Source organism: Scardinius erythrophthalmus (genome assembly GCF_964197995.2).
Source record: "Scardinius erythrophthalmus genome assembly, chromosome: 8".
NCBI lineage: Eukaryota > Metazoa > Chordata > Actinopteri > Cypriniformes > Leuciscidae > Scardinius > Scardinius erythrophthalmus.
Window position 1 is genome coordinate 26,342,446 of NC_138228.1, and position 10,961 is coordinate 26,353,406.

General features: G+C 36.2%; 2 protein-coding genes across 2 annotated transcripts; both read right to left on the reverse strand.

Annotated features, from left to right (window-relative positions):
• Window positions 1-2,773: 2,773 nt before the first annotated feature.
• LOC308694918 (extracellular calcium-sensing receptor-like) lies at window positions 2,774-6,598 on the reverse strand (the record flags this gene model as incomplete). Its single annotated transcript, XM_081372730.1, has 6 exons — window positions 2,774-3,678; window positions 3,914-4,037; window positions 4,222-4,449; window positions 4,741-5,547; window positions 5,969-6,257; window positions 6,396-6,598. The coding sequence occupies 6 exons, from the start codon at window positions 6,596-6,598 to the stop codon at window positions 2,774-2,776; spliced, it is 2,556 nt and encodes an 851-aa protein (XP_081228856.1).
• Window positions 6,599-7,362: 764 nt separating this feature from the next.
• Window positions 7,363-10,474, reverse strand: LOC308694370 (extracellular calcium-sensing receptor-like; the record flags this gene model as incomplete). Its single annotated transcript, XM_081371875.1, has 6 exons — window positions 7,363-8,261; window positions 8,347-8,470; window positions 8,569-8,796; window positions 8,875-9,675; window positions 9,822-10,107; window positions 10,275-10,474. The coding sequence occupies 6 exons, from the start codon at window positions 10,472-10,474 to the stop codon at window positions 7,363-7,365; spliced, it is 2,538 nt and encodes an 845-aa protein (XP_081228001.1).
• Window positions 10,475-10,961: the final 487 nt, after the last annotated feature.

Below are 10,961 nucleotides of genomic sequence, written 5' to 3' on the forward strand. Positions count from 1 at the left end.
CAATGAGAGCTTTCACTGCTGGCTCTGACAGTTTCACACCAGGTAAGAACATACTGAGCCTTGGCGCATAGGACTCATTTGATTCATTGAAGTTAGCTGACATAAACCAGGCCCCAGTTATAATGCACAGTTTATCTGTTATATCCACCTGGTCATCTGCAGCCAAAAATGTTTTAACTTTGAAGCACACACAGTTCATTCCTCTTGTGTGATTTTTGACATCCAGTTCACACATTATGTGAAGTGCAATTGTCCAGACACTGCCTGAAAATTTTCCATTTTTCAGATAAAAACTGTTCATAGAATTTAACAGCAGGAGATACACATAACTGTAGTTTAAACATATGCTTGAAGACAGATTGAAAGCCTAGACATAAAAAAGAGAGATTTAAAATTGCATATGCATTTTTTTTTCTTCACATGTATTTATTAAGCTGTGTTTACAATGCTCACCTTATGTAAGCCCAGGTTGGTGTGATTGGGCTCCAGTTTGTGCTGATCACCCAGGACCTGCCAGAGTATCGTCGGGTGTCTTGAAATAATAATTTGCACTGAAAACGCCTCAGGTTTTTCCACAGAAAGGATCAACAAGTGTGCAGATTTATATTTCTCTACAAGGTAGCTGAAATAAGACAAACAGGAGATAGACTTACTGTCTCCAAAAGCAAATGCACATCATTATTTAATCACAGCACCATGGAATAACATAATCACATTTTCTGTCATGTATCTAACATTTTATATTAAAATCAAATCTTCACCTTGTCATCATATTATACAGCAGTATTCAAATTTGTCTTTCTAATAACGAATGTACATATTTTTGACAGTGGCATAGCAAACATTAGTAAAGTAATTGTAAATAAAAAAGTATGAGTAAATGAACTTGAAACAGATCATACCCACCCTTGACATGTTATTGGTACATGTCTTCTATTAAATGTCAAGGCTCTGCTAACTTTGACAACTCTGTCCTCTGAATGTTCACTTTTATCATTTTGGCTCTCAGCATCTCCTAGGCTAAGTAATGTACAGCAAGGGTTCAGTGCTCTAGTCAGAAGAGCAAGTAGAACCACAGTGGCTCCTCTCATCTCAGAGGCTGGGCTGGTATAGAGTTCCTGTTCAGGGTAGGGTCCTAGCTTTATACAATCCTAAGTGACAAAGGAGGAAGGTACCATTGATGTGAAACACAAGGGCCAATACTCAGAGGTAAACATTGCATTGCACTTACATCTTTAGATAGCACTACATGTTGCTTTAATTTAGATAAATATAATAATTGATTAATTAAGAACATTATTCAAAATAATAGTACAAAATATGTAACACAGAAGGAAATTTAGAATGTTTAAAATTGAATTAAATTTTAATTTCACACCACTGAAAATGGTTTGGTAAGGAACAGATGTACAGTCAGTTCAGTGGGCTGAATTGTTTTATACATCTCTACAATAAAGCGTTTTCGGGAAAATTCGTTTTCGCGTACCTACCCCGAAGTGACAAAATAAAATAAAATTATGTATCAAAATTTATAAGGAAAGGCCATTACTTTGTTTAGGCTTGGTTTGTAGGGAATTACAAACCTGCGCACATATATTCAAACGCACATAACTATAGAACCAATTCTTAATGCGCATGTGAACGCCATCAGTGTTTACCACAGGTTCGCGTTTAAAGTCTGTGTAGAGAGAATGGTTCGGGGTTCGGGGTATGTGACGAGCAGGATGAGGCAGAGGGCTGTGAGGGCTCGCGCCGGTGGAGTGATTACTGATGAGCGACACCTGCGCAACATTACGGTCTTGTATCCCTTACGGAGGAGCAGAGGCATAAAAGGAGGAGTGACGACAGTGAAGAGCAAGAGAGGAACAGGCCTGGACTTATGTTGTGTTTTGTTTTATTTTATTATACCGGCGAACGTTCAACACACACTTTAATAATAAAATAAACAAATACAAAACGAAAGTAAAAGACAGCAGCCCCTCATTGCCAACTGCTGTCTTTTACTTTCGTTTTGTATTTGTTTACTTTATTATTAAAGTGTGTGTTGAACGTTCACCGTTTCCCACCTCCTCCTTCCTATAACATCTAACTACATTATATATATATATATATATATATATATATATATATATATATATATATATATATATATATATATATATATATATGCTTGGAAACTGATTACTGATTATTTTATGGCCATCTACAGTATGTACTTTAGGTCTTCAAGTCTTCAAGTGGAGACATGCATGAGGTGCATAGTTGGTATACATTTTATTTGGTACAGAATAGTAAGAAATATAATAATTACAGTACATTAATTGAGAAGCTGTCTGATATGACGTTGTTACCCGTTAAAACATTTACAGTGGCAGTGTGTATTCACTGAATGCAAGTTTTTATTAGTAATAATAATAATAATAATAACACTATTCATACTATGCTCATATTCACCCATAAAGATCTGATAAATACATATACTTACACTATGAGAAATACAAGAGAGAGAATGAAGTTCATTAAGTCTTACATTAGTAGTCCTACACCTTTTTTCCACTAGAGGGAGATCATATATGTGGCATTCACTTGGATGACTGAAAGGGTTCAGGTCTTCACTGATGCATTTGATGCAGTCTGATGTGACCTTTGCAGTTTCTGTCCTTTTCATATATTCATCAGTTCTTGTAATGAAGTTAAATGTGTTCTGTTTATGTCACATTATTTTTATAACATCTGTAGCAATTAGGCTATGTTCTGTGTCTTTATGATCAATTTAATGTGGCATTTTTCCCAGTAAATGTTTTTTTGTGTTTGCATCTGGTCTTAACAGGATGACATAACATTTTGGAATGAAAATACAGATCAGTAAACTATAACTGGAAGCTAAAATGGCAAATACCTCCACAGCTACTGTTAACTTTCCAGGTGTGCTTAGGTAAGCTGGGATAAAGGCAATCCAGACAGAACAGAAAATGAGCATACTGAATGTGATGAACTTGGCTTCATTGAAGTTATCAGGGAGCTTCCGGGCTAGAAAAGCCAAAATGAAACACAAGACAGCCAGTAGGCCAATGTATCCCAGAACAGCACAGAAACCGACAGCTGAGCCTAATCTGCATTCTAGGATGATCTTTTCTCTGTAGTAGTTCATGTTCATATATGGGAAAGGTGGGGATAATGTTAACCAAAGGATGCAAATAAGGACCTGTACAAGAGTAAAGCTAACAACACTGATTATTTGTTGAAGAGGCCCAAACCATTTCATAACATTACTTCCTGGAAGTGTAGCTCTGAAGGCCATTAACACCACTATTGTTTTCCCCAGAACACAAGAGATACAGAGGACAAGAGTGATGCCAAATGCAGTGTGACGCAACATACAGGACCACTCAGTAGGCCGACCAATGAAAGTAAATGAACAGAGGAAACACAGAGTCAATGAGAAGAGCAGCAGGAAGCTCAACTCTGAGTTGTTGGCTTTTACTATTGGTGTGTCTCTGTGGTGAAAGAAAACTAAAAATATGATCATAGTTAGAAATGCCCCAAGAATCCCAAACATCATTAAAATGATACCCATGATTTCGGTGAATGACAGGAATTCCACTGTCTTTATGATACACTCATCACCTCTGTTATTGGACCAGTATCCAAAAGGGCACTTCACACAGTCAGATGCATCTGGTGTGGATGAAAATGGAAATGCAATAGTAATGAGCCTGCTATTTTAATGAAGTATATCTTAGCCTATATCTGATCATACACTACTCCTTTAGAAATAAACTTGTTAGTGTTTTAAATAACGTTTTTATGGTAGTGTATATGATAATTTAGATTAAAATAATTGTAAAACTTTTCCATTTGATCCTCTTTTGATGAACTGCAAGTGTTAAAAGAGCAATTAAACAAACATTACCTGTTGTGTTGCTAATCTCTCCTGGAGGGCATGGAATACAGTCAAAACAACAGATGGGTCTTCCTTGCTGCACAGCTTTCCTAGTGCCTAGGGGACAGCTCTCACTGCACACAGACACAGGCACCTGCCACACATTAGGGAAAAGCTACTTGAAAAACTATAGAAAAATAATATGCCATGTGACATGTTTGCACATGTTTACACTCGTTTGTCTTGTGGATCTGAGCCTATACTGCATCTCACTTCATCTCATGTGCACTTGGATATTTAGTTATAATTGGAAAGTTAATTTGAAAAGAGACTCTCACAGTCTTTAGGCCTCCTCCCCAGATGATGTTGACATTGTTCATAGTAAACTGTTGCCCACGAGGTAGAGTTGCATCATAGTAGCCAATTGTGGCTACCTCCATGGTGCCTTTTGTGACCTTTTGTAAGTTTACCAGTTCGTACCTTGCAGGGGAGTTGCCTTCACTATCAAAAAACAGTGTTTCTCCCCTATTCATGCTGAAATTTACAGTTTGCAGATAATGTAAAACCTGTAATGATAGAAAAGGTTTTGTTTGTTCTTATTATTATTTTTAATTTGCAGTAATCTCATTTTGGATTCAGAATAACCTCCTTTTAGCAATGTGGAAACGAAAAATTGTAAAGCATATCATTTTAAAACTACACTTTAGTAACATCATATATGGTGACCAGTGAAAAAAAAAAACTAATTTAATAGTAAATTGTTCATTCATCTTTTGTTTAAATCATGCAATTTACTTGGATTTTTACATATATTTATAGTTTGGTTTTAAGATTTCAACATTTTAGAAGTAGTTCACCTGCCAGGGTTGTATTGTTGTTGGCTGTGCACAGGTGGCATTATCAAATGGGAGTTTTTGCTGCTTACATAACAGTAGATTGTGCAGTGCATGAGCAATTGCATACACAGCAGTGTAGACATTATTGATAAATCTCAGATCAGACATATCAGTAAAAGAATGTTTGACATATTTCAAGTTCTCTGAGCCGTTGCATGCCCGTAGAATTGTATTTGGGCTTAATGAGCACTGAAAAACATTTTCCCAGAATTCTTTGAGAAACATGCTTTTAGGAAATTGGGAGGGGTTGACGTCCTGTAGAAAAGAGCCTAGTCCAGGTATTTGAGCATTGCGTACAGTAAATCCTATAGATCCAATCAGCAAATTGTGGCCTTGGCTATCTGCAAGAGAGTCATCTGTGATCCAGGCATCACTTCCGATCCACTGCAGTCCTGTAATATTTTGCCTGTATAGCTCATCCACCAGTATCTTGATCTCTCTGTGTGACATGAAAGCCATTATTACCTTAGATGTGGAGGTTCTGATAATGTCTACAATACTTGTTATAGAAGTTTTTGATCCTGTGCTTTCAAAAGCCTCTGAGTATTCAATACAGACTCCCTCTTCTTCAGCAGCCTTAATAAATGTGGCAATGCCAGTTTTACCATAATCATTGTCATTGCTTAAGGCTCCCACCCATGTCCAGCCAAAATGTTTCACAAGCTGGGCCAGAGCTCTGCTCTGGTAGTAATCACTTGGAATAGTTCTGAAGAAAGAAGGAAACTCTTTTCTGTTGCTCAGGCAAGCACAGGTAGCAAAATGACTGATCTGTGTGAACACAATTACAAATGTGAAACAGCATGAATGAAACTGGGTGAATTTCATCCTTCAGTGCCTGTTTTTTTTTTTTTTTTTTTTTTTTTTTTTTTTTTTTTCAACAGATCATTGGTTATTCAATTCAATTTACTTGTATAGCGCTTTTCACAATACATATTGTTTCAAAGCACCTTTACAGAAAACGCATGTATCTACATTACAAGTTAGAGTGATCTGTTATCAGAGGTGACTGTGTCGAAGTACATATAATCACGCAGTTAGCTAACCGTGTATTAACATAAAGCAAAAGCAATAAGCTTATTTAAGTCATTATTACTAGTTGTGAACATAATGATTACAAATGCAAGTTAATGCAAATATAATATATATATATATATATATATATATATATATATATTGGGTGACATCTTACCACAGGTATTTGGAATCGGCCAGTTATTCTGGCAAAGCCAATTGTTGGAGTGGATCCTGAATGACCTATTATAGCCTGCACAGTATCGGCCTTGGTGCAGTTTATTTTGTCAGTGACATCATCTTGTCCATTGGACAGTGAAAGTGCAGACTGAAGAATATTAGAGAATCCACAGGCATTAAAGATTTCATATCCCAGAGTGTGGTTTGGGAGTAAATTTCGTTTTTTATTTATTTCTTCTATTGCGAAGATCATAGTGCATGCAAATTTAAATTCCCTGTAATTGATACTACAGAGATAAAAAAAGAAAAAAAAAAATAGGACAGACAAGTAAGTACCACTTCTCCAAAGCACAAATATTATACAATACATTATGTAATTCCTCAAATTACACTATGAAAACAATTTGCATTGAAAACATACTTACTCCTTACACTTTGGTTGAGGAGGTAATTGGTTAAATTTCGGAATCACCCCAGTATACCCTGTGTAAAATGTGAAGATGCCTCCAATTTTTAGGGCTCCATCTTTGATGAACTCAGGCAGCTGTGTTTTACCCTGTCGTTTACAAACTGTCTGTTCTGCACTTATCAACACTGACTTGAGCAGTAGTAGCTCTAGAATCAACATTGTGGGCCGGATCCTTTCAAATATTCGGTGACCAAACACATTCACCCTTTTTTATAGACCAAACCTTTTGTTTACACCCTTAACAGAGGATGTATAACTGTCATACATCATATTATTTGGAAGTTTACATCATTTCATCATTTTCTTTGAATATTATATAATCATTTAGTTTTTAGTGAAATTAATACAATATTGCTTCATTGTATGCAAATAAATTTCATAGAACCTTTTCAGGGATGACATGAAACATCTTTATTAATGTTAAAGCATTCACAAAGCATATATTATATATTATTAAATCTATCCATACTGTATAAATTAGACATTATATACAGTATATTGAATATACAGTATATTGGAGTAAATTACTCTTAAATGTTTAACATTATTTGTTGCATGGTACAACTTGGACACATTTAATAATAAGTACATGACTTCATAGTATTGGCAATTTGAAAGTTGGTGTCATATCAGGATTAAATAAAAAAAAATAAACACTTTTAGATGATTGGTTTGATAATGCAACATTTGTAAGTAGTGAATAAGCTAACATTCACAATTATTCATCATTTATTTAGTTAAGCATTTGTAATATATATTCCAATGTTTATTTAGTAAAATATATAATATTCTGAATGAATAATAAAGAATTTAATAAATGTAGAGGCTACAATCATAATTCATAAGCAAACCTTTTTTAAATAAATTTGCCTCATTCAAATTTAAATGATCATTCCCATGTTTATGAATTTTATTTATTTATTTTAATGATTTATCATCATGTGTTTCTTTGTGTTTTGCTCTGGCTTGAGTAAAATAATGTAACATTTTGGAGCAAATATGCAAAACAGCAAACCAAAACTTGAAGCTAAAATAGCAAATATCTCCACAGCTACAATAAATTTTCCAGGAGAACTGACATAAGCTGGGATAAATGTGAGCCAGACAGCACAAAATATGAGCATACTGAATGTGATGAATTTGGCTTCATTGAAGTTATCCGGCAATTTACGAGCCAGAAAAGCTAGAATGAAGCACAATACAGCCAGTAGGCCTATATAACCTAGCACAGCCCAGAAACCAAAATCAGAACCTAAATTGCATTCTAGAATTATTTTCTCTTGGTAATAATTCATGTTCATATATGGGAAAGGAGGGGATATTGTTAACCAAAGCACACAAATTACAATCTGTAATAGAGTGAAGGTAATGACACTGAGTCTTTGCTGCAAGGGTCCAAACCATCTCATGACATTACTTCCTGGAAGTGTAGCCCTGAAGGCCATTAACACAATGATTGTTTTGCCCAGAACACAAGAGATACAAAGGACAAAAATTATCCCAAATGCTGTGTGACGCAACATACAGGACCACTCAGTGGGCCGACCAATGAAAGTAAGTGAACAGAGGAAACACAGAGTCAATGAGAAGAGAAGCAGGAAGCTCAGCTCTGAGTTATTGGCTTTTACTATTGGGGTGTCCTTGTGTACAAAGAAAACAACAGCAATACCTGATGTAAAGGAAACACCCAGTAAAGAAAACACTACTAGAATAATCCCCATCACATCTTCAAATGATAAGAATTCCACAAGCTTTGGGACACATGCGTCTCTCCATTTGTTCGACCAAAATTCAGCAGGGCACTTGAGACACATCACTGAATCTGAGGAAGAAGTTTGAATATAAACATGATTTTAGATTGTTTTAGATTGCTTTTGTTGTTGTGAATGTTTAATTTTGTCCCATACCTGTCTCATTACTTATTTCACCATCTGCACACTGAATACAATCATAACAGCAGACAGGTTTTCCTTTTTTCACAGCCTTCCTAGTGCCCATGGGACAGCTATCACTGCACACAGATACAGGAACCTGTAAAACATGACAATTTGTACCACAACAAAACTTGCGTCTTGTTTACAGCAATGTAAGGTGTACTTCAAGTCTATAGACCTGCTCACAAAAATTACCTGGTGTTGATTTTTGGCCCACACTATGCTGATGTTGTTAAATGAAAGCTGAAATCCTGGTATTAAAGAGGCATCATAGAAACCCACTTTAACAAACTCTGTTGTTCCATCCTCCCCCTGCTGCCAGTTCAAGAGATCATATCTTGCTGCCGGATCTCCATTTTCATCAAAGAACACCTTTTCACCAGTTTCGGTGTAGAAGCTCACTTCCCTCAAGGCATTAAGTACCTGTAAAAGCAAAAAAAAATTACTTGAGTAAATAAATAAGTGCAATTGACATGACCGTTTCCATGCAACTCATGCTACCTGCCATGTATTGTTGACATTCTCCAGGCATTTGCGTTGGTTTGTGTCTAATTTTGAACAACTGATTATGATGTTCAGAGCATGAGCGACAGCATACACAGCCTTGTAAACATTATTGGCAATTTGTAATTCTGTAACATCTGTGTACTGGTTCTGCACATTGTCCAAACTTTCATTGCCTTTGCACATGCTTCTGCTTCCAACAGTTTGTTGTGAGGGAAGTTTACAATGGAATACTGTTTCCCACAACTCTTTATACAGATCTGTTCTGGAAGATGGGTTAAGTTTAGTCAAAAATTCCCTTAGGCCTCTTATTTCAGCTTTTGGGATGGCAAAGCCCATGGACCCTCTAAGAATGTGTTGCCATTTACCAGTAGCAATGTTCATATCAGAGATCCATGATTCACTACCAATCCACTGTAGACCAGTAATATTCTGCTGAGCTATTTCCCCTAGAAGAACTTCCATATCTGAGTAGGATACAAAGGCAACAATCACTTTAGAGCTTGATTTCTTCACAATGTCCACGATCCTCAAAATTTCCTCCCTGGTATCAGTCCTGAAGAATGCTTCTGAAAATTCCACACAGACTCCCAATTCTGTGGCTGCTTTGATAAAAGTGTTCATGCCATTGTTTCCATAATCATTATCACTGCAAAGAGCCCCCACCCAAGTCCAGCCAAAATACTTGATCAGTTTGGCCAGTGCTCGGCTCTGGTAATAATCACTAGGAATAGTCCTGAAGAAGGAGGGGTGTTTTTTTCTGTCACTAAGGCAGGCGCATGTTGCAAAATGACTAATCTGCAGGTTTGTTTGTTTTTTAAACAAAATAGAATGTGTGATTTATTAGTAGGATTTATTTATTTATGTATTTTTATTTATATTATTACATAAATCACTGTTTTGTTAAAGCTTTAAACAGTCATATGGAAGATAAAGCAACATACCACAGGTAAATGCAGAGGTCCAACAGTGGAAGAGATGGCAATAGTCGGAGTAGAGGAGGTTTCTGCAATGATAGCTTGGATTGAGTTAGGTCTTTGACAGGACAACAGAGAGGCATTTCCGTCATTAACTAATGACAGAGAAGCTCTGAGAGACATTTCTATTGAGCCACATGAATCATAAATTTTGTAACCCAAACTGACACCAGGAAGAATTTCAGCTCTGTTGTTGATTTCTTCAATGGCAAATACCATTGTCTGTGCATTTTGAAATTCTCTGAGGCTCAAACTACAGAAAGAAAATAAATAATTAAATAAATGACAATGAAAATGCACAAGGTGAAGACAGGTATAAATACCTATACAAGCAGACATGTTAAGACAGGCACACCTATACAAGCACACTGCATTCATTCATTGTACTTTTTTAACATCTGTAAAAATGTGTCCACTCACCTCTTGCATTTGGGCCGCTCTGGTTTTGATGTGAATGTGGGCATAATTTCCTCCCAGCTGTTGTGGAAGGAAAAGATGCCCCCAATTGTCACATCCCCATCTTTTCTAAGCTGAGGAATGCCAGAAGTCTCCCATAACTTACATGGAGGGTCAGCTGCTCTCACTAGTGTGAACAGAAGCCATGTGTGTAAGAACCCCATTCTAAACCCTTAACAGACAGCTCATCCTCTGGTTCTGTCTTATATTACAGCTGTTGGGTCCCCATCCACTGAATACCATGTTGTGGGTGTTGCTTACTGAATTGCATATTTTCTGTCTTTAACTTACTTTAGCCAATGAGAAAACAATAGTGTAAATATTATTTGCATTACACTGATATGGAAAATACACTAAAATGAATGTAAAATGAACTTAAATAGAAAATAAACATGTACATGTAACACGTATGCTCTGTTATGTTCTGTATTAGTTTAGTTTTCTCTCTGTTGGCTCTGTTCCCGTTTGCCTGTTCATATTATTTCCCTTAGTTACTAATTACATTCACCTGTTGGTCATTTGTTCCCTCATTATTTCCTTATTTAATTAAACCCTTAGTTTCCTCTGTTCTTTGTTCCATGTCATCAGTGTTGTACCTGGTTGTGGATTCTATCTCCTGAGTTTTCCTGGAAATTAGTGCTTATTTTTTAC